The sequence below is a fragment of the Liolophura sinensis genome, chromosome 6, assembly GCF_032854445.1.
Source record: "Liolophura sinensis isolate JHLJ2023 chromosome 6, CUHK_Ljap_v2, whole genome shotgun sequence".
NCBI lineage: Eukaryota > Metazoa > Mollusca > Polyplacophora > Chitonida > Chitonidae > Liolophura > Liolophura sinensis.
Window position 1 is genome coordinate 4,602,485 of NC_088300.1, and position 25,554 is coordinate 4,628,038.

Below are 25,554 nucleotides of genomic sequence, written 5' to 3' on the forward strand. Positions count from 1 at the left end.
GCAACAAGAGTTCGGGCAGGTCAAAAGTCTTCCCAAACTCTGTCTGACAAAGCTAAAGGAGCTGGAAACCTCTGGCATCAGCAAAACGACAACAAAAGTGGGGAGTTCAAATGTTTAAATATAATTAAAGTTTGAATTACGTACGAAAAAAAAAATAATTGAAACACACAAAATTAGGTTAACAATAGTTTAATACTGAATTTTATTTGGTTTACTTGTGTAAATGCTTTGCAGTCGTGTTGTATTCTGTATCAGATTCATAAGCACTGGGTAACGAATGTTGAAATAATGGAACACTTCAATTCACATTTTCAATTCAATGTTAATTTCTCAACACATGTTGATAAATAACAAAACAATAACAGCATCATAGATATGTGTTTATGCTTATTGTAAGTAAGCAAATAAATATATTATAATTTATATGTTCAAGGTATCATGAGGATAAATATGATTTGCGTTTGTAGTATTGTGAAATACAATGGATGACTATCACAATTTAAATTTGTAATGACACAATCTGTACAAAGTTGTATGTACATTAAACCAGCCCCGTGCACATGTTTCACTCAGTGCGCCGTACCAGAATTGTTACCTAAAATATATGCGTCACACTCATGCATAAAGGTCACATGATGTACCAAATTTGAAGATCTGGGTCAACGGCAATATATTGGCAGCAGTCAGACAACATGAGTAAACGGACTGAACATTGTAAAAAAAAAAAACAACAGTTTAACACGGATAAACATCCAACAGATTGGGAGTTGAAAAGGACGATCTGCAGCCAGTCTGTTATCCAGAGGATGTGAAGTTGATGTGAACTCTGCTGTTATTTATTGTTGCATTGTTGAACAACCCTCCAAAACACTGAGGCGTGACTGAAAACTGGGATTTTGCCATTTGGATGGTATTGCTACTGTTACATGTAACATTACAGTCAACAGCACCGGGCATTTGCACTGGGAGTGGCGTGACTGACATGGGAGTATTTTCAACGGCTTTTTCACTTTCAGCATTTTCTGATAACACACTTGAAGCATGCAGGATACTGCTGATTTCACAGCGTTCTGAAACGGACAGTTTGAAGACATAACTCCGTACAATGGATTCATTGCGGTGGCCTGTCACAGACATAACGTCTATCACAGAAACCCCGGCATCAGCAAGAACTATGGCTGTCGTAGCCCGGACGCAGTGATTCGTGTACCGGCGGCTAAGTTTTGCATCGTGGGAAATATCAGACATCATGGATCCGATCGTTTTGTGAATCATTGGTTGACTGCCATACCATGGCTTGTGATCAACTGGGATGTTTAGGAGAGGACGCTGAAAGACAGACTCGCAGGAAGAATTATCAGGTCCGTATGTAAACGTTTGCTCCAACAGAAAAAATCGCCATTTTGTTTCTTTGTTTATATTTGTCGTCTGCTTTATTCAATGTAAACAACAACCTCTATCCACCCACAGAAATACAATAGACCTGTCCAGAAGTCAAACGCTTCTGTCTCGTGATGGGGGGTATCTAGCGACTCATATAACGTGCACTTGGCACAGAGCCAAGCAGTGCGTTGTATGTAATAAAAAGGAATCGAAGGGTAATAGAATAAGGGATAATCCTGTTGGTGCTGTCATGCAAAGGGTGAAGCGATGAGGATTTAGGGTAACATCACCAGCTTCAGAAACGAGACCTTGCTCGACAAAAATCAAAACTGTCCACAGCCCTCAAATTACCAGATCTTTACTACTGTCACGTTATGTTATTAAAAAAAGACTGGTTTACCTCTGGTTTTGCCTGGTGTGGGCAGTGTAAAGGGAATGAGGGGTTCCCTTGTGGCAGACCGCCGGCCACTCAAGCAGGCACGAGCACAGTCGCTCTGGGTGAGAAAGTTGTTTTGATTGCCACCACATCCTCCATAATCAAAGGGAAAGCAGTCGCCCTCCAGGTAGTGGTAATACCATCTCCGGACAAATGCCCGACAATCACCTGGATCAGCATCCATTCCACACTCCTCTATAATACAAGTAATAAAACATTGAAATCAGGTTCATTTGTGAGCTTATAGTTGTCTGTTGCAAATTTTCGTCCAAATATTCCAGCCCCCTTGTCCAGAGTGACTCGTTTCTTGGTTTGGTTTTATTCTATACTCAAGATTTTGGGTGGAGCTAAATGAGAAGGAGCAAGCCATGGACTTTAACAGCACAAGTTTTTAGTCCCACCACTGACCATGTTTGAACTCTGGTTCTTACTGATAAACAAAATGGAACAGTTCACTTAATTCAGGATGAAACCCAAGTGTTCACAGCAAACTGCTGACCTGACAAACATCTTGACTTAAAAGCTGTAGTCAAAAGATGCATTATCTTGATATTTCAAACAGCCTACATTCCCAGACAAGGGCCTGATATGCGCAGTAAGCAAGTCAGCATTGAAATCATCCGAGCCAACATCAACTTGAAAACATGCAGGAGCCAACAAATTACATTCCAAGGTAGACCACATGTCCTGGACTATATATTCATGGCAGGCTTAATAGTGTCTCCACTCGGATTTAGTTCTTTAGTCATTATTCATATGAAAAACATGTACACATATTCAAGACAAATCAGAGATGATAGTTTTTATCTTAATCTTACAACAAAATGGTTATTAAGTTGAAAATCTCACAATGATGTACTAGCTAACCATGGGTACTACATTGTATTACATTGGCGTTTCATTCACATGACGCGGCCACATTATGGTGGGAGGAAACCAGGCAGAGTTCAGGGGAAACCCAGGACCTTCCGCAAGTTTGTGATGCATTGAAATGACGTCAGTGAAAGACCTGTACAAAATTCTTACCTCCTCCATAAGTAACTGGTGGCTGCCATGTGGGTTGAACATATGGTCGCCTGGTGGTATAATACGGTCGTCTTGTTCGTGGCACATATGGTCTCCTAGTTAGTGGCACGTATGGTCTAGCGGTTGGTTGAACCTGCACACGCCGACCATCAACACATGTCCTTCGACACTCCTCTTCACTCCTGAACTGGTTCCCACCATCAGTGCAACCTCTGTAGCGGAACTTGAAACAGCGCGCTGAGGTGGGTTCGTAGTACCAGCGGACCCTTTCCCTACCACAACGACGGTCATCTCGTGGCAGGCGGCAAACATCTGCATGTCAAGAGTCAAGTTTTTAGCTGAATGTACAAGCATTGTAATGTAAGAGTAAAACTAAGAAAATCAAGATGACATTTTCCACCACAATTTAACAGTACAGATCACTTTATATAATGTCTGGAACACATTTAATACAGTCATTAAAATATGTATGCTTCCTCCCACCATGGCATGGTGTAAGTGAAATATTCTTGAGCATGGCACAAAACACCAATCAAATATATAAAATATGTAATTTATTGATTTTTTTTTTCATAAATTTTCATCACCATTCCATACAAACACTTCCAACAACAGGTCATTATCAGCAGCATGAAATAGCAATCGTCGAATAATAAAAATAACTAAAAAAATTTTTGTGATAATTACTGAAGAACAGTATAGTGCTGTACAAGACCAGAAACATGTTTCTGTAACACTGACCATCAGTAGGCCTTGGGGTGTTGTGTCTGCCTGGGGTGATTCGTCTTGAGCGCTCACACGTCCTGCGACACTCTGTTTCATCTGAGAATACATTCCCGTCATCTCGACATCCTCCGTGCCAGAACTGCTCACAGCGACCCGTTTCAGAGTTGTACCTGTACCTGTTCTGCCATTCCTTACACTTCCTTGGGTCTGCAGGCTGATCACACACATCTACAGCAAGAAAAATTCTATTAAATCCATATGATTTCCAATACACTGGTAAAACTGTTCGTCAGAATGAATGCTATTACTGAAGTGAAATGAAAAAAATAAAAAAAAAAGACAATTTATTGACTACCATATTTCAGGTATAGTTTATTTCATTATTTTGTGTATCCCAAAGATTCCTTGTGTCTGGTTGTGATTCTTGGTAACTGGGCACAGTTGGTGGCAGTGGGGTAGAGGGAGTGTGTTCACTGGACTGTACATACATGCATCAAAATGAATAAACACGCTCAAGCTTCACCAAGCAACAAGTACCATTTCTATACATATCTACACCCAAAAGTGCTTTCACATACGGTCTGCATGAACAGGTCATACCAAAACACGCCGATTGAAGCTAGACAGTGGAGCGGTGATAAACAGGCCTACACTGACAAGCAAGCCAGTCTTGCACAACATGACCAATTGACAATTGTGTTTAGTTTAAATTAAATAAATACCCATATGCGTTTTAGAAGCTAATTTTCATCACTGCTCTGACTTATAGAGATTAGCTTCAGCTTTACAGGTTTGGTCTTGTTGGGGTAAGAAAACCTGTTTTCATTTAATTTGTTTCCCTCAGAACTGATCACACCTTTATCAGTGTAGGCCCTGATGATCCAGCAATAGCACTGATTATGTGGAAATTTGGGGGGAGGAGGTGCCAAACTACATGTATAATCGATTGAGTACCGGTACTCAGATATGAACGACTGAGTTCTGTTGATATGGTTACTCTCAACCTTTCACACTGGTCTGGGAAATTTCAACATCATTCGGGAGGCCCGTCAATCAAAGCTGAGGCCTGATCCGCCCACATGATGTTTTGGCAATTGTTTTTAATTCTTCTCGTTGTACTAGGAAATGGATTACGTGCGTAGTGTAAAAAACTGAAATGCATGACTTTATCATGGCTTTACTGAAATGGATAAGTAACAAAGTCATAAGCACTTTCAATAAAATGTACATGCATTTCACTGGGCACGTGGCTGTATGTATACTTATAGACCCGCGTCTGCTAGTCTAGACTTGGTGGGAGATTTCACAATCATGATGACTATTCCAAGGGGCAGGTAAGTGAAAATAAATTCACCTAATTGGTCAGTGTTTAAATCGGTGAGCTGTCTGTTACCTGTAGACATTTATGCGCAAGAGAGTTCTCAGTCCAGTGCAAGGCAATTGGCTGTCACAACAATGCGAAAAGGAGGTTAGAACACATGGTACTTGTAGTTTCGGAAACTTTGTTGTGGTGTGCTTTCTGTGTTTAACAGAAATTACCTGATTTGGTAAGGCGGGAAAACAGAATTCTTCTGAAATGGGAGGAGAGAATCAATTTCAAGGACATAACATGTGGGTGAGCCGTGGCAAACATCGCTGCCATTTTATGGGAACTTGATTGATACTATCATTGGCGACCTTCACATAGCCTGAAAAATTAAGTATTCGCCCATTTAATTGAGGCTTGCAAGTGCAGCCTGCAAATTTAGCCTGTCAACCTGAGAAGAAATATGTCAGGTTGTCTGTTTAGTGTGGACATGCTTAGAGACATTTTTGGAATTAACAGCTTTGTTGCAATTGTCACTTGATAAATGTACTTTCTTCATTTTATTTCACAAGTAAAAACAAAGGTGCGACTGTTTGGGAAATCCTCAAGCCTCTCTGTCAAGTACTCAGACTGTGCGAAAGAAACACAGGGGAGAGATTTTAGATCACTTACAGCAAATCATTTCCCGTGTCAAAAATGAAAATTGTCAACAACTGACAGACCCAGCTTTGAGAAAAATGGCTTCTTACGGTATTCACAGTTAAGCCGAAAAAAAAGTCATGCTTAAATGAAACAATTGCTGAAACTTTTAACTTTTTTGAGCCTCAAAGAAATACTAGTAAAATAAATCAAAAAATTTCTTTGGGCATGTTCCTTCCATGGTTCCGTATGCCACACAGTTTAACATTTTTGGGACGTTCCATCCACGGTTCCGTATGCCACACAATTTAACATTGTTTGGCATATTCCTTCCATGGTTCCGTATGCCACACAGTTTGGCATGTTCCTTCTGTGGTTCCGCATGCCACACAGTTTAACATTGTTTGGCATGTTCGTTCCATGGTTCCATATGCCACACAGTTTGGCATGTTCCTTCCATGGTTCCGTATGCCACACAGTTTGGCATGTTCCTTCTGTGGTTCCGCATGCCACACAGTTTAACATTGTTTGGCATATTCCTTCCATGGTTCCGTATGCCACACAGTTTGGCATGTTCCTTCCATGGTTCCATATGCCACACAGTTTGGCATGTTCGTTCCATGGTTCCATATGCCACACAGTTTGGCATATTCCTTCCATGGTTCTGTATGCCACACAGTTTGGCATGTTCCTTCTGTGGTTCCATATGCCACACAGTTTGGCATGTTCCTTCCATGGTTCCGTATGCCACACAGTTTAACATTTTTGGGACGTTCCATCCACGGTTCCGTATGCCACACAATTTAACATTGTTTGGCATGTTCGTTCCATGGTTCCATATGCCACACAGTTTAACATTTATCATTTTTTACAACTGGTACTACAAAAATACATCATGTATATTCATTAACACATGTTCAACATATAAGAATCGGAAGAACAAGAGAAGACAAGCATATATCTTAACTAAATTAGTCACAATATTCAGGATGTCTCCATACTTGCTGATGGTGTGGGACGTCTGACGAGTCCATTTGGGTCGCAGCGTAAGATACACTCCTCCTCCGTGTCAAAGTTGTTCTCATTACCATCACATCCCCCGTATGTGAACTCCAGGCAGCTGCCATACGCTGCGTCGTAATACCACTGAGAGAAGCTACCGTAACATGGGCCAACCTTCTTGGGCAACCGACAGATATCTGGAAATTTGAACAAATACAATTCAGTGTTTTTGCATGTCTCCATAGATGTTGATGAACACGATAAAAAAAAACATAAACAAACAATTGCTGAAACCATGGAAACAGTAACAACAAAGCATTATTTGATGCAAAAACACTGACTTTTCCTACATTTTCAGTTTCAAAAAGCAACATTATTATCATCATGAAAATAAGAATCATTCTATCTCTTAAATATTTCACAAAGTATACCATGTGGAATGATAGCCATACAAGCCACATGCAAATTTAATACATCTGCAAACAGAAATTAATTAAAGAGTGTAGAACTTGATACAGTGTATTGCCAAAAGCTGCATTTAAGTTAGAATGGCTGGTGAATCACATAGTTTGCAGTCTGCACAATGTAAGCAACAAGCTGTCAGCTTCAGGTTATCCACCCATATATGCACCTACCACAGCTAGACAAATCTTATCATATCTCTCTAAGGAAACTGAACTCTCTTTTGAACCTAGTAGACAGAACAACTTGTTTAAGCAAAAACAGGCATGTACTGGCACTGACAACTTCTCCTTAGAGGGCTTTTTACACATAACAACTTTTACTTTATGAATTGTGGAAATATCGACGGAATACCTGTCTATGTACATTAATATTGAATTATGTATGAAAACATGCATATTGAGGCCTGCATGTAGATGTAAATATAGTGGTATGTAAATCTATACTGATCCAAACATGTACACATTTATAACATGAATAGAAGCAGATATGCTCGTCCTCAATAAGTCATGCTTAAATGAACAACTGTAATTTATACATTTCAACTAAAGACCACATGCATCACAAAATCAATACACACACATGTGCATACAGAAAGTATCTAACTAAACCTTTAATTAATTATAAAACATTAATCAGATAGCATGATAGGATATACAAATACATTTTCACATGATAAGCTGTGATTAATGTAAATGCAACTCACATTCAAATGTTTAATTTAAACAGAGCATAACTTTAATGTCCTTCTGGTATGGGTGCCAACCAAAAATCTAAATTGTAAGAGCATGAAGAGGATTAAGACAGAAACATATATAAGAAAATCCATGTATACCGATACATGTAAAAAAGGGGACAAATCTCATTTAATGACTATGTCATATTAAACCAGTCAGGCATATTTTTTCACAATGTTATGTATAAGCAATGCATGTGTACAGGGATCATGATGCTTTATTGGATTAATTACATGGAAAAGGTGAATGAAAATAAACATATATTTTATACTCTCACCACAAAGAGAAACATTCTACACACTTGTTAAGCATTAATATACAGTGGTGGGGAACATGACAAATTACAGATGACATGAGACAGTGTAACAATGAATGGCTAATATAAGCCATTACATGTAAGAATGAATGGATGATTAAGGTTTAATGCAACATCGGCACTATGTGTAAAAGCTAAAGACTGAAATAAGACAAGTATTAATACCGACTGAACAAAACCACTACAAGATGAGTGAGAATAAGAAACAGAAAAAAAGATTACAGGGAGTGAGATAAAAAATTATATTCAAGCTTATTGTACAGGATAATAAGAAAAAAATGTAACAATTTATTTAGAAAACCCTTCAAAGAACATTTAAACCCTTCACCAAGATAAAGCCTGAAACACATCACACAGCATGCGTAGCACCCGCTAAAGCAAAGCCCATTGGGGGAAGTGTTAGAAAGAGCTACAGGCCAGGACACACAGCTGTACACTGACAGACCTCTGTCTGGGCCGGGTGCCTGTGTGTGAGGTTCATACGTCCAAACACGGTGTCGGGTGGGATTCGATGTCACGTAGCCAGTTCGTCCTGCACAGGTGGATTCACACTCCTGGAAAGTGTGAAACTTATTGTCACTGCGAGAACAGCCACAGTAGAGGAATCTTTCACAGCGGTGTTCTTCAGCGTTGTAATACCACTGGCTTTCACACTGGCCACAAATACGTACGTCTTTGTCTTGAAGGCAGATGTCTATATGAAAATCAAAGGATCGAAGGTCTACATAGCATTTGCAGCAGCAAGAACAGCAAAGAATAGCCCAGGAAAAACAAGTGAAAAGAGAATATTGCAATGTATATTTAAGAACCCATGTAATGTTTTGCAAATTAGCAGCAATGGACAACTTTCGCACAAAGCATGATGGATGGTTGAAAACAAATGCAGGAGTGGCAACTCAATATGAACACTTTCATGTGGATGGCATGATATGTCACACATGAATGTCATTATCAATGTGTACACCTTAAATTATAAGCAGGCCATGTAAAATGGATGCTAGGCTAAAAAGCTTATGTTTTAAAGAAAATACCAAAACCTTATATTAATATACTGTGAGCCCCAGTCTGGTTGCTACATTTGAGCAAAACAAAAACACCGTTTTTCTGAAACAATAATGAACACTTGTATTCACTTTGAATGTCCTATTAATGGCTACATTTAGATATTACAATCTCACCCCCGGAGTTTGTCCAGGGCCTTCTAGTCACTGGGTTGGGAAACTGCGTAAGACAGGTTCTTTGACATTCATATCTGGACACAAACTGATTCCCATCAGAGCCACAGCCTCCGTCCTGGTACTGCTCACAGCGGCCTGTGTCGCGATTGTAATACCAACGGGTTCTCCTCATGCCACAGTAGCGAGTGTTTCTATCTGCCAGGCACCGGTCTGGGACAACACAAACCCTTCCTGTCATTTCCTACTCATACTCATTTCTACAGAACTCCAATCATGTTAGCAATTTATCTATATGACACACGTAGTTTTGATAAAATCTGCTTGTATATACCAGTAATATCTATGCAAGACTGAAGAAATGAAAATAAGTACATCTAAATGTACACATGATTTAACAGGACTATCATTTAACAAACAGTAAAACATATGCCAACAACCAGGTGATTATTAAACTGTAGGAAATGAGTATAGCGTAAGCTAGGTTATCACAGACAGCCAAACATCATGGCATTTTAAACATACACGTACAAAACCAGTCACTTATGGATTCTGAGATGTATTCCATTCTAGATTCTGACTAGATACAATCACAACCAAGGTATTTGTGGTAAGTTAATATGTTAGACACTAAATATGCTTACAAACGACTGCTATGTTATAATTAGTGGTGGGTTTATACAGATACATAACATAAATACATCCATCCATCACTATTCCATCACTTGTCACACCAGTACTACTTTGCTAAACAGACAAATAAACCATGTAAACAATACAAAATCTCAAGTGTAATATGGGCGCTAAAATTTCACACAGCTACATACAAATAATGTTGTTTTTGTCAACAATTTTAAACGATTTCTACCCTAGAAAATATACAATTTCTCGTGCAAATTTGTAAAGAGGTCAAATAATTCAAATTTGCATTATTTAGACAACTGTTTAAAAGCAAATCCACACATCATGACCTAAATTAACACTTAAACCTTCAAGCATGCCTCATTCATACGCAAATAAATATGAAACAGTACATATGTGAATGTATGTATCCCACTTTCCAAGCCTCCAAATGTATAATCATATCCACAATTACACAAGCAGAATGTGTCAGCCACACAGGTACATACACATGTGAGTTACCAATACCATAATGCCTGTAAACCACTGTTAATAAAAGATCAGTTTACCATCCAGACTTATAAACCCTGCAGATTCCCACTGAACCTGTTACTGCACTAGTGCCTTCTAAGACTAATTATACTCCTAATTCATATTAAATAAGCAAATCCGGTTAAACAATCCGTAGCACAATTAACTATGAATTTCTGACCTGAACAACAACAGCTCGCTAATTTCCTGTTACAGCATATCATTTGAAGTTACTAGGCATCCACCCAAATATGACTATATATTCATTCAGTATAGAAAGATATAAGTCACATCCACTGTGGTTTTATAATGAAGAAAAGCGCCCACCATCATTCCTGTGTCTGGTGGGGACGTAAGGTCGTGGGGTCACAGGGTAAATCGGCTGGGGTCTCCTTTCTCTTCCCTCACAACTTCTCTGGCAGTCATATCGCGAGGTGAAGACATTGCCCCCAGAGTCACAGCCACCGTCTTGGAAGTCCTCACATCTTCCTGTCCGTCGGTTATAAAACCAACGTGTTCTCCACGTTCTACAGTACCTCGTGTCTTTCTCCATCAGACAACGGTCTATGAATTACAAATATTAGCCCTAATTTTAGAACAGAATTAGGCCTTGGGATAGACGGAGAAGAGAACACACTACTATAGTATTTCAAACATGTTAAAAACATCAAGTGCCATAACAAATCATCCTTTCTTATGCCTAATATTTGCCTTTGTCATAAATGGCATTTTAAGGCAAAATTAAATTTGGTCATTTGCTTATATTAAATTTTATACTCAGCTATCAGTAACCTATGAGAACGAAATAACACCAAACTGATAAACACTGCATCTCCATTAACATGATCAATCTTCCAGTAAAATAATATCATATATATATATATATATATATATATATATATATATATATATAAGTCTAAAAGTAAGATTTCTCTGATGTGGAGAAACGATAGAATAAAACACAAAGATATCTATATCATGTACACAAACACTACTATACACACGTATGTATATTAAGTTACATCTTGTAGTCAATGTAAAAATACATAACAACAATCCTTTGTTCATGTGAACCTTACAGAATTCTGATGCATGCAAACAGAAGTCCACCTACTCCCCCAATCACAGAAACATCACATAAGCGTCCACATGCTCCCTCAATCACAGGAACATCACATCAGTGTCCACCTACTCCCCCAATCACAGAAACTTCACATAAGCGTCCACATGCTCCCTCAATCACAGGAACATCACATCAGTGTCCACCTACTCCCCCAATCACAGAAACATCACATCTACATCCACCTACTCCCCCCAATCACAGAAACATCATATCTACATCCACCTACTCCCCCAATCACAGAAACATCACATCTACGTCCACCTACTCCCCCAATCACACAAACATCACATCTACATCCACCTACTCCCCCAATCACACAAACATCATATCTATGTCCACCTACTCCCCCAATCACACAAACATCACATCTACATCCACCTACTCCCCCAATCACAGAAACATCACATCTACATCCACCTACTCCCCCAATCACAGGAACATCACATCTACATCCACCTTCTCCCCCAATCACAGAAATATCACATCTACATCCACCTACTCCCCCAATCACACAAACATCACATCAGCGTCCACCTACTCCCCCAATCACAGAAACATCACATCTACATCCACCTACTCCCCCAATCACAGAAACATCACATCAGCGTCCACCTTCCCCCCCCCCCAAATCACAGGAAGATCACATCTACATCCACCTACTTCCTTAATCACAGAAATATCGCATCAGCGTCCACCTACTCCCCTAATCACAGAAACATCACATCTACACCCACCTACTCCCCCAATCACAGAAACATCACATCAGCGTCCACCTTCTCCCCCAATCACAGGAAGATCACATCAGCGTCCACCTTCTCCCCCAATCACAGGAAGATCACATCTACACCCACCTACTCCCCCAATCACAGAAACATCACATCAGCGTCCACCTTCTCCCCCAATCACAGGAAGATCACATCTACATCCACCTACTCCCCCAATCACAGAAACATCACATCTACATCCACCTACTCCCCCAATCACAGAAACATCACATCAGCGTCCACCTCCCCCCCCCCCCAATCACAGGAAGATCACATCTACATCCACCTACTTCCTTAATCACAGAAATATCGCATCAGCGTCCACCTACTCCCCTAATCACAGAAACATCACATCTACACCCACCTACTCCCCCAATCACAGAAACATCACATCAGCGTCCACCTTCTCCCCCAATCACAGAAACATCACATCTACACCCACCTACTCCCCCAATCACAGAAACATCACATCAGCGTCCACCTTCTCCCCCAATCACAGGAAGATCACATCTACATCCACCTTCTCCCCCAATCACAGAAACATCACATCAGCGTCCACCTTCTCCCCCAATCACAGGAAGATCACATCTACACCCACCTACTCCCCCAATCACAGAAACATCACATCAGCGTCCACCTTCTCCCCCAATCACAGGAAGATCACATCTACATCCACCTACTCCCCCAATCACAGAAACATCACATCAGCGTCCACCTTCTCCCCCAATCACAGAAACATCACATCTACATCCACCTACTCCCCCAATCACAGAAACATCACATCAGCGTCCACCTACTCCCCTAATCACAGAAACATCACATCTACACCCACCTACTCCCCCAATCACAGAAACATCACATCAGCGTCCACCTTCTCCCCCAATCACAGGAAGATCACATCTACATCCACCTTCTCCCCCAATCACAGAAACATCACATCAGCGTCCACCTTCTCCCCCAATCACAGAAACATCACATCTACATCCACCTACTCCCCCAATCACAGAAACATCATATCTACATCCACCTACTCCCCCAATCACACAAACATCACATCTACGTCCACCTACTCCCCCAATCACACAAACATCACATCTACATCCACCTACTCCCCCAATCACACAAACATCATATCTATGTCCACCTACTCCCCCAATCACACAAACATCACATCTACATCCACCTACTCCCCCAATCACACAAACATCACATCTATGTCCACCTACTCCCCCAATCACACAAACATCACATCTACATCCACCTACTCCCCCAATCACAGGAACATCACATCTACATCCACCTTCTCCCCCAATCACAGAAATATCACATCTACATCCACCTACTCCCCCAATCACACAAACATCACATCAGCGTCCACCTACTCCCCCAATCACAGAAACATCACATCTACATCCACCTACTCCCCCAATCACACAAACATCACATCAGCGTCCACCTTCCCCCCCAATCACAGGAAGATCACATCTACATCCACCTACTTCCTTAATCACAGAAATATCGCATCAGCGTCCACCTACTCCCCTAATCACAGAAACATCACATCTACACCCACCTACTCCCCCAATCACAGAAACATCACATCAGCGTCCACCTTCTCCCCCAATCACAGGAAGATCACATCTACATCCACCTTCTCCCCCAATCACAGAAACATCACATCAGCGTCCACCTTCTCCCCCAATCACAGGAAGATCACATCTATACCCACCTACTCCCCCAATCACAGAAACATCACATCAGCGTCCACCTTCTCCCCCAATCACAGGAAGATTACATCTACATCCACCTACTTCCTTAATCACAGAAATATCGCATCAGCGTCCACCTACTCCCCCAATCACAGAAACATCACATCAGCGTCCACCTTCTCCCCCAATCACAGGAAGATCACATCTACATCCACAAAAGCACTGTGACACATGAGGTATGCTAGTAAATATGAAGCCATTAGTAATCTTCATAATTAAGCTACATGTGTATACATGTACATGTATACGAAACCTAACACAATGAGAAATCTTGACACTCATCAGATAACACAATTTAGGTTTACATACTACTCACTATTAATCCTAGCTTAAAGAATCACTGCAAATATCAAGATCCTCAACAGGTTATTAAATAAGCAATTTCTAGGCAGGTCACAGGCAAAGCAAATCTAGATAGAAGCAGATGAACAGAAGGCCACAATACTAGATCTTCTGAACCAGATAATCCCAGAACAGGAGCAGTAACTGTCATGCACTCTAATGTATGTTCTTAAGTAGTGACTAAAAGAAAAGGCACAGGGACACAGGCTGGGGAAAATGTGTTTGGGGAAAATGTGTCTTGCTATAAAGCTGGCTGAAAAAAAACAACAGAAGAAAATGGCCCTAATATATGTCATGGTCTTATAGTATGATATAGTATGACAATATACTGTTTTAAATGGCTTTTCCTCACTCTATCCTAGGCTACACCCCTGCTGCAGTAAAGTTAAATCCAAGGTTCACTTACTTTCTTCATGTATTTGCATTAGAAGCCATCAATGTTTGAATCAAATTTAAATTTCCTTTCTTCTATACTGTATATCAAAATGAAACACATTAATATACATTCAATTTAAGTTAGGACTACAGTGACTGCTACATGTAGCTATGTATAGCATATGTGTATGCATGAGTATACAGATATAAGTTTTACCAAAAACACACCTGGGTTAATTATAACTGTTGGCATGTATATCAAACTCTATCTTCACTATGCCATAAGCAAAGTTAATAAATTTCGTTTTGGAGAATTCCAAGTTATTTTCGCAAAAACTGGAAATGACAACACGAAAAAAGACATTATCTACAGTTTTCACTTTTCAGTTCAAAGCCTGTTGTAGTTCAGGACTTTAAATGTCATGTCTCCAGTCTGAACATTGAATGCTGCACAGATCAATTCTAATCCATCTTTCTGTAGGGTAATATTACAGTTCAAAATCTGCACCTGTCTTTGTTGCTTCTGCTCATTCCTGAACAAAACAGATATGTAACTAATATCTAGTATTCCTACAACAGCCCACTAACCATCATACATTCCTGACCTTTCATGCAGTCTGTACCAAGTTTAGTTAATATTGGCCATACTTCCTCGGCCCTGGAACCATGCAAGCTTTTCAATAGCCCATGTTTTATTAGATGACAATCTACAAACCCTAAATGACCATAAATGGTCCATGATTAACGTGCCCATTTTTCCTGATTGTGAGAGTTCCTTTGATTTTAGAAAGGTGCTTTGAGGTTTGCTAGGAACATGGGATGGCATTTTACTGGAAAGTTTCTGCACCAAATATAATATGTTGTCAGATTTATTTGCCTCTAAAAATGCCCTTCTATGGGCGAGATTTTAAGTCACTGAGGGTATTCTTAATACAGGGAAATTTTTAAGAGACCGGATTTCAGGCAACATGTGCACTGGATATGAGGTAGCATGCAGCCAACTACATGCGCCTACTGCACAGTACAATACAATGCTACTGAAATGTAATATTATGAACACTATGACGAATATATTATTTATGGAAGTATCTATGTGCATTCACTATAATGTGACTCTATGGATACATATATATGGGCAAGTGAGGATTAACTTCGCACCAGTGGTTCTGTAAAAGTTGTTGTTGTTGTAGTGTTCTGGGTTTTGCCTGTAGGTGGGGGAGACCCAGCGAGCACAAATACTACTGCACTCATCCTTGGAGGAAAACAGATTTCCGCCTGTTGTACATCGCCCATGTATGAACTCCTCACACTTTCTGCTGTACCTGTTATAATGCCAGCGGACTCTCCATTCTCCACAATATTCTGTGTCTTTCTCCTCTAGACAACGATCTACCAACCAAAACAGCCCATAATGCTTTGTGTATGAAACAGTTAACATCTGCATTGCTATTTCCTTTAACAGGGAGTGAAAATAAAAACATATATATATAAAGTATCCAAGAGGAGTAATGAATATCCTTTTAAGCTGCATGCCTATAGACAGTGGTGTGGGTGGGCAAGTTTGTTTCCTTTTTTTACCCATGCATTCTTTTTTATTTTAATCTATTATTAAACATGTTCATGCTGGAAGGTATGCATGTAAAACATAGCACAAACGTTCACACCCAAACAAATAGTAGTAATGTACCAAACCTTGGGAGAACATGAAGTATCGGAGGTTATGTAATAAACCTTGGAGAACATGAAGTATCGGAGGTAATGTACCAAACCTTGGGAGAACATGAAGTATGGGATGTAATGTAACAAACCTAGGGAGAACATGAAGTATGGGAGGTAATGTAACACACCTTGGGAGAACATGAAGTATGGGATGTAATGTAACAAACCTTGGGAGAACATGAAGTATGGAAGGTAATGTAACACACCTTAGGAGAACATGAAGTATGGGTGGTAATGTAACACACCTTGGGAGAACATGAAGTATGGGATGTAAGGTAACACACCTTGGGAGAACATGAAGTATCGGAGGTACATGTAATGTAACACACCTTGGGAGAACATGAAGTATCGGAGGTTATGTAATAAACCTTGGGAGAACATGAAGTATGGGAGGTAATGTAACAAACCTTGGGAGAAAATGAAGTGTGGAAGGTAAGATAACACACCTTGGGAGAACATGAAGTATGGGTGGTAATGTAACAAACCTTGGAGAACATGAAGTATGGGATGTAATGTAACAAACCTAGGGAGAACATGAAGTATGGGAGGTAATGAAACAAACCTTGGAGAACATGAAGTATGGGATGTAATGTAACAAACTTTGGGAGAACATGAAGTATGGGTGATAATGTAACACACCTTGGAGAACATGAAGTATGGGAGGTAATGGAGCAAACCTTGGGAGAACATGAAGTATGGGAGGTAATGAAACAAACCGTGGAGAACATGAAGTATGGGATGTAATGTAACAAACCTCGGGAGAACATGAAGTATGGAAGGTAATGTAACAAATGAAGTATGGAGAATTGCAGCATATTTTATCGCAGTTAGCTGACTCTATCGCAATGCCATTATCTGCATCAAGCAAAATGCTGAAAACACTAAAATGATAAAAGCTGCAGCGCAGTTTCTTGCGCAATGGCACTGTAACAACGCAGCTACATGTAGCCTATAACAAAAATGTTCAGGCGCAAACAGTGATTGCATCAAAAATACAGCAGTTTGCATGAGTAGATAAACATTTATATGTGCAGTGAAGAAAGAATAAATAAATAATGAGAATGTGGTTCTCCAGCTCCTTACAAAGGGAAGAAGTAAATCTCATAAATCAACAGTGCTCTCTACCTACTTGATTAACAATATTACTGATTTCAATAAAAACACAAGTTATCTTAGGTGGCAGTGTTATCATATCATATCTGCATAATAAGTAATTATACATAGTGACGCTTGCATAAAACATTAATCTGTCATGAATATCAGTACTGGCATAAACAAATCAGCTGTCCCACACGGTGACCCTCACATAAACCAGTACACTGTCCCACTCACATAAACCTGTATACTGTCCCACACGGTGACCCTCACATAAACCAGTACACTGTCCCACTCACATAAACCTGTATACTGTCCCACACAGTGACACTCACATAAACCAGTATACTGTCACACTCACATAAACCAGTATACTGTCCCACACGTGACACTCACATAAACCAGTATACTGTCACACTCACATAAACCAGTATACTGTCCCACTCACATAAACCAGTGTACTGTCCCACATGATGACACTTACATAAACCAGTATACCGTCCCACATAGTGACACTCACATCAACCAGTATACTGTTCCACATAGTGACACTCACATAAACCAGTATACTGTCCCACTCACATAAACCAGTATACTGTCCCACATAGTGACACTCACATAAACCAGTATACTGTCCCACTCACATAAACCAGTATACTGTCCCCCATAGTGACACTAACATAAACCAGTATACTGTCCCACACAGTGACACTCACATAAACCAGTATACTGTCCCACATGGTGACACTTACACAAACTAGTATACTGTCCCACATAGTGACACTCACATAAACCAGTATACTGTCCCACATGGTGACACTCACATAAACCAGCATACTGTCCCACATAGTGACACTCACATAAACCAGTATACTGTCCCACACGGTGACACTCACATAAACCAGTATACTGTCCCACATAGTGACACTCACATAAACCAGTATATTGTCCCACATAGAGACACTCACATAAACCAGTATACTGTCCCACATGCTGACACTCACATAAACCAGTATACTGTCACACATAGTGACACTCACATAAACCAGTATACTGTCCCACACAGTGACACTTACATAAACCAGTATACTGTCCCACACGGTGACACTCACATAAACCAGTATACTGTCCCACACGGTGACACTCACATAAACCAGTATACTGTCCCACACGGTGACACTTACATAAACCATTATGCTGTCCCACACAGTGACACTCACATAAACAGTATACTGTCCCACTCACATAAACCAGTATACTGTCCCACACGGTGACATTCACATAAACCAGTATACTGTCCCACACAGTGACACTCACATAAACCAGCAAGCTGTCACACAGTGATGCATAAACCAGTATAATCTGTCACACACAAAGCTGTACAATGTATATTGTTCACCAGCATAAGTACAGTAATCATTAAAACCCAGTGAAACTCTTCCCATTCACAACTGCATCAAATGTAGATTCTGCACTGTCAAAAAAAAAGTAGGCAGTTAGGCAGTGTGCTGACACAAGTTTCAGAGATAACACCAAAAGCCAACTGTTAAATGGTTAAAGCACAAAAACTGATGAGACACAAACACTGACAAGAAAAGAAGTGACCAGTGTTAGGAAGATCTATAGTGTTAACACTTCACAGTACAAAATTGTATCGCACCATCAATCCGTGTTTGTCTGTTTCTGTCTGGCGAGGATGTCACCCTCCCAGTTGTTCGCCTTTCACACACACCCTGACATTCTGAGCGGGACCTAAACTTGTTTGCCGTGGAGTGACATCCGCCACCTAACTCCATGTCCTCGCACTTTCTGGTCTGTCGGTTATAGAACCAGCGAGTCCCCCTCAAATCACAGAGAATGGGGAAGTCTTTGTCAACGCAACGCTCTATAGCAAAAATAAACAGATACTCTACATTTACACCCGGTCGTGAACTTGTCTGGAATTTTATTAACTTTCTCAATTTGAAAACTCCCAAATGACACTGGCTATCATAACAATCAGTTTCTGCTTATCACATTCATGAATTTTTATGAAATTTTCAAGCGAATTATTACATGGTACCATACACATAGTATAATGCAAGTACATGGGGTTGCCATTTTTAGTTGAAATGTATGTACCTGGACCTTCCGCTAGCTCTTTGATCTCTGGAGGAAATACTGTATAGTCTTCAACAGATTTCTGCATTAGTTCACTTAACTCTCCATGTCTACATAGCATATGAGCAGCTAGAAGGCAAATTTTCTGCCCAACCAAATAAGCGACATGAGGGAATTTGCCAGAACTCTGCCGTCCTGTTGGCTAGCCAACCATCTAATCTAATTACAGGTTCACAAAACATATAACAAAGTTCCCTTTTTCTTCATTTTCTTTTGAGACAATACCGTAAATGATAGCACACAAAATTTTGGCCAGCAATTGCTAAATTATAATACTGATAATTTGCATTGGCCACTAGTAAATCACGGCCGCACCATATTTAAACCATCTGGTGCTTGGGTCATACCTGTGATGCATGCATTAAAACCAGCTTGTGTGGAAATAATGAGAATATCCATCAATGTGAAGAGCATGGACCAAATATACCAGGTACGTATGCACATTGTGCAGCCAAAAACTACAGTACATGATTATGTACATGAAGTTGTCTTGACGAGGAATCTCTTGTCTTTTAGGGGGGTAAAGGGGCAATTAAATAGAAAAATTCTTTAACATTTCAAGCAGAAGGCAGTGTTACTTAAGGATTGACTGTAATCCTTATAATTTAATTTAAGGAATAAAGAATGTTACATCAAGTTCTACTTTCATTGCAAACTGTGAGAAATGACAGTCGATTGTTTTAAAGAAGGCAATGCCGCAGGCTCCAGAATGCATATTTTACGAATGTGATTCTTTGGGCCAATGATATTGCTGATTTAAGTTCTACTGTTGATAATCGCTGTCACATGCTCAGCAAGCGAAATAACAAAGGAAAGCTTACATCTGCGTGTCGTCTCAAAAAGAATAGTGAACAAGTTAACATTTTGATGGTGAAATTTGGGAGAACTTTGGGGGCAGAAGATGCAGAAGGAGTTGAATTTATTTGTGCAATGCATTTTCTATGTACTGTGAACAATTATGACCACTTTCATGTTTTATGAATTACGACTACTGCTGTTGTAAGCAGAGGAAATGCGGGAGTGTAAACAGGTGACTTCGTCATGCCGGTTGCAAAAATGTGTGAGTCTCAAACATAGTAGTTATCCAAGAACAAGAGTGTGTGTCTTAGAGATCAGTTGAAAAGTGATTTTGATCAAACTGGCTAGTTCTGGTGGTCACTCACGCTCGGTTATGCACATATCCACCTAGTTCTGGTGGTCACTCGCGCTCGGCTATGCACATATCCACCTAGTTTTGGTGGTCACTCGCACTCGGCTATGCACATATCCACCTAGTTCTGGTGGTCACTCGCGCTCGGCTATGCACATATCCACCTAGTTCTGGTGGTCACTCGCGCTCGGCTATGCACATATCCACCTAGTTCTGGTGGTCACTCGCGCTCGGCTATGCACATATCCACTCACTCAGCAGCACTGTCAGTTTGTGATCAAGCTCGTACTAAGGTAGCCACTACCTACTGTTTCAACAGTCTTAATTCCAGAATTACAAAACCTGTACTTATACTGATTGTCCATGTGAATTTATACTGTACTGACGAAAACAGATATATTTACAGTGTTCTGCTTGCAATTTTACACAACGCTGCTACAAACTTTTTCAGTTCTATTCTTACAAGAAGTAGTAGTTTAATGAGTATAAACACAAAAAAATGACCAATCAGATTGCACCTTACAAAAAAAATTAAACTGCATATAGTAAGCCTTAAGTATTAATCTTTTCTTCTGATAAATCAGTTTATCTCAGTAGAAATCAAAGTTCAAGGCCTAAATGTTCCATAGCAATTTAGCCACCCATATGTTGCTGATTTGATATTGTTAGTCACACAGCTCTACAATATTAGCCATATAGAATATCAACAGTCATATCGCACCATCAATCCGAGTGTGCCTGTTTCCGTCAGGTGCGGGTGTCACTCTCCCAGTGGTTCCACTCTCACACACACCCTGACATTCTGAGCGGGACCTAAACTTGTTTGCCGTGGAGTGACATCCGCCACCTAACTCCATGTCCTCACACCTTCTGGTCTGTCGGTTATAGAACCAGCGAGTCCCCCTCAAGTCACAGATGACTGGGGCATCTGACTTGTCAACACAGAGTTCTATGGCACAAATAGGCAGAAATGTGCAGATTAAAATAGCAAAATAAAATGTAACATACAAGCATATAAAAAATTCAACTTGTGATGCAAGAGAGGAAAATTTTACAACTCAGAAACACAAATGTATATAATATATTTTCAATGCGCATCTATTGAATGCGGACTGCATAGTAACATGATGATTGAGTGATCAGCAAAATTGTAGGAGCTTTTTATAAAATATTGAAGAGAGAGCATGCTTATAAAATATCAAAATAAATGTCAAAACTATACAACAATATTTTTGAAATTACATGGAATAATTTGTGTCATAAAAACACAACATAAAATACTCATAATACACAATATATTTCAAGAGGTACATGTATACAACTACACTTGGCTGGAAACATGTTAATACGTTTACACTGAGAAGCGAGTTAATTGTGATAAAAAAAAAATCTAAGTCTACTTCATTACCCCAGATCTCCTCCTTAATGTACAGCAGTGAGCTTGGGTTAAAATTAGAATAAAATAAAAAAAGCGAAAAAAAAAAAGCAAACAAATACATATACTGGGACATATGAAAGCATTTGTAAAAACTTGAGATGATCAAAGACTTACGATCCAGTACCAAATATCTTTATTATGCTTAAGGAACACTTTTCCTTTCAATCTGAATGATGCTGTAAAAGGAAAATGAATTGCTTTGTCCTTATTTTCTAAAAATTTAACCAACAAGCCATGTTTAAATGACGAAAGCAGTGCAGAGTTATATTTGAAACTTCTTGCACTCTGAAACATACAGCATGCTGTGTGTCTCAGCAACATGTGAGTCAGTCTGTTAGTGTCCAGGTTATGGAAGGCTCATAACAATCAGCAATGTTTCACCAATCTTATTGTCATGTCTTAATCAAACAACAGCTCAAAACACCTACAAGTGCACTATGTATACTTTCCAAATAATACCGGATCAAACCCAATTTGCATTTTCTACTCTGTAAGCCTTTATTTAAAGCTGTGGTTAAAAGCTATTCACTCATAGCTATTCACTCAGGTCAACCAAAAATATACATTAGAATGGTGATTTCTAGTAATTGCCACTACATGTATAAAGCAAAGCTGTCAATGTTTTGTGTCAATGTCTTTTAAGCTAGCCATAACTAAACAGGCACATTAATATGCCCTGTGAAGTGTTTCCTGAAAGGATTAGTCCTGCCAACACGAGATCAAAAGTGAGAGATCAAAATTCCCCACCCTGAAAAGTCTGGAACCTGTCCCAATGTCTTGTTGGGCGGGGCGTGACAGGACGGTAGGTGGGGTAAGATCTGGTTTGTGTGCACGTTCTCCGGCACTCAAATGACGAATGGAATACATTTCCTTGATCGTCACAGCCCCCGTACAAGAAGTCCTTACAGACACGTGCTGATCTGTCGTAGTACCATTTGCTAGACCATGAGCCACAATAGTGATCATTCTTTTCACGAAGACAGCGATCTGACAATCAGAATCAAATCAGCTTTGACAAGAGCATGAATTTTCTCTAGGATCTGAACTCATTTGTTTAATACTCGCAAAATAGTTGTTGAAGTGATTATTGACTGTAAATATGTACAAGTAAAACATAAATATTTATATGCTTATGTTAATAGCAATGGGGAACCAGGATGTACTGTACATGGAGAATCACATATGTCCTTCACAATGTACAAGAGCCCATAACCACTCAAAGCACTATATACAGGAGCTTATCAAGCGTTGTAACACAACATCAGCTGAATCAAATACCTTTTTCTACAATATTCCTGCACATACTACACTTACAAATGAATGCCAGATACATCTATACTACATCCACAAGCGCTCTAAGCATAGAATAATGTTTTCTGCTTCTCAAATAGAATTAACCCTATGTGTGTACCTTTTAACTGGACTCCTGTAAATCACATTAATAAAACAGTTTTACAGGGAATATTTTAGATCCTTGCAAAGCATAGGAAAGCGAAACATTTCGGCCACCACAGATAACATAAACTCAATCATGTATGGTTTGTCTAACTCAAACTGGACATCCATGAGATGATGGTAGTACCATGGATAATTTGGCATGATTTCTCAGTTCACAGAAGTTAAATAGTCACACAAAGTCACTCAGAAGTTATACCGACAATGACACAATGGAAGAGTCAAGCTAGTTGGCCTGTCGGTTGTAGTGGCAATAGCACTTGCTCAACACCAGTGAAAGTAGAAACTGAGCTAATGTTTCACGTTTTTTAAAAATGCCACCAATAAAAAGTTAAGGCATGCTGCGGTGACAGCTTGGAAAGAGGTATTTTTGAAGCAGATAAAGATCTTAAAATGACTCTTTCGTTTCCTACACTTAAGACATGGATCAAATCTTCAGTGGTAACACGAGGTGGTTGAATCAATCAAAATCAAGCAAAATGATTCACTTGAAAAAAGCTGTATTTGCTGTGGAAACATCCTAACACCACTATTCAATAAATTAGAAGATAAGTAAGCCTACTGCTTCTAGTGATGCAGTTGGAGTATGTTATTGAAGATGTATCAGGTCACTATTGCCACACACACCGGATTGAAATACATATAAGCACTATCCAACTACCCATAAATGTTCTACTGCCTCCTCTGGAGTCTCGCTGTATCGAGCATGCACATGTAAACGTCAAACCATGGCATAATTTACAAAAAATTCCAGTGGACAAATGGAGAGGGGGGCGTGCCTCATTTCTGTCAGTGAAAAGGTGCTGGATTCTCAAACACAAGGCACAAGAAGTGTGGGTTCAATCCCTTGGAAAGGGAATTTCTACGTTCTTCATGTTCTACATGTCAACCTTCCCACATAGGGGCTATCTGTACAGTTCACTGTTCTTTGATGACCACTTGCATGGTCTGTGCCAATATGACATGTAAAACTGTAGATCAGACATGGGAAATTTCATCAATGCCTTTATAATGGTTGTGGCTGAGTAAAACACTCGGGGCACTTCAGTTTCTTTCAGCCATTAAACACACTATAACCTCATCAGTGTAAAATTATGAATACAGTGCTTCCATGCGTAGTCATAATGGTGATGTACTATGAATTACATGCTTTTCACACAAACATTCGCAAACATCTACAGACACTTAACATTAGTCCAATGAATAAATCTGAATGCAAGAAAAAAAAAAACACAGTAAACTGTTCTTATCTCAACATATACTGTATATATGGCCAGGCTGTAAAGTCAGTAAGCACCAAACACCAAGCATACAGAATACAACTATATCTACCATCAATTATGTACAATGCAATACACACATATTGGCATTTCCAATGAAGCAGCACTCTAGACAATACTTATGGCGACATAAAGGTCACCTGTGATCTGTGAGTCATGCCAATATCTTGGACGAGGTTCTCGCACGACTTTGTACCCTTGATTTGTGGTTGGAGGAAAGTTAGGGCCTGAGCTGTAGCATTTTCTGAGACACTCCTGCCTGCTTCCAAACAGGTTTCCTCCTGATCCACAGCCACCGTGGAGAAACCTCTGACAATCACCAATGTTTTTGTTGTAGAACCACTTGTTGGTCCATTTTCCACAGTATCTTTGGTTCCTCTCCTCCATGCAGACAGCTAATTAATATACCAAATGTTCAGTTACACTTTAAATCCTGAATGCTGAACTTGCAATACAACACCTGCCGTCATTAAACAAGTAATATAAGGGAGTATTGAAAGAAAAAAAACACACTTATACAACCT

At 39.7% G+C, this 25,554-nt stretch overlaps 1 protein-coding gene across 1 annotated transcript in view; it reads right to left on the bottom strand.

Moving 5' to 3' along the window:
- The window catches only part of LOC135466184 (papilin-like), a 91,367-nt gene that overhangs the window by 25,337 nt on the left and 40,476 nt on the right, over positions 1-25,554 (bottom strand). The window contains exons 25-34 of the mRNA XM_064743564.1: positions 23,043-23,282; positions 21,579-21,806; positions 19,208-19,432; positions 10,688-10,924; positions 9,212-9,421; positions 8,479-8,727; positions 6,518-6,715; positions 3,587-3,799; positions 2,846-3,157; positions 1,784-2,014 (exon numbers count right to left, since the gene is read on the bottom strand). Coding sequence (XP_064599634.1) covers positions 1,784-2,014; positions 2,846-3,157; positions 3,587-3,799; positions 6,518-6,715; positions 8,479-8,727; positions 9,212-9,421; positions 10,688-10,924; positions 19,208-19,432; positions 21,579-21,806; positions 23,043-23,282 — 2,343 coding nt within the window. The remainder of the gene's footprint in view (positions 1-1,783; positions 2,015-2,845; positions 3,158-3,586; positions 3,800-6,517; positions 6,716-8,478; positions 8,728-9,211; positions 9,422-10,687; positions 10,925-19,207; positions 19,433-21,578; positions 21,807-23,042; positions 23,283-25,554) is intronic.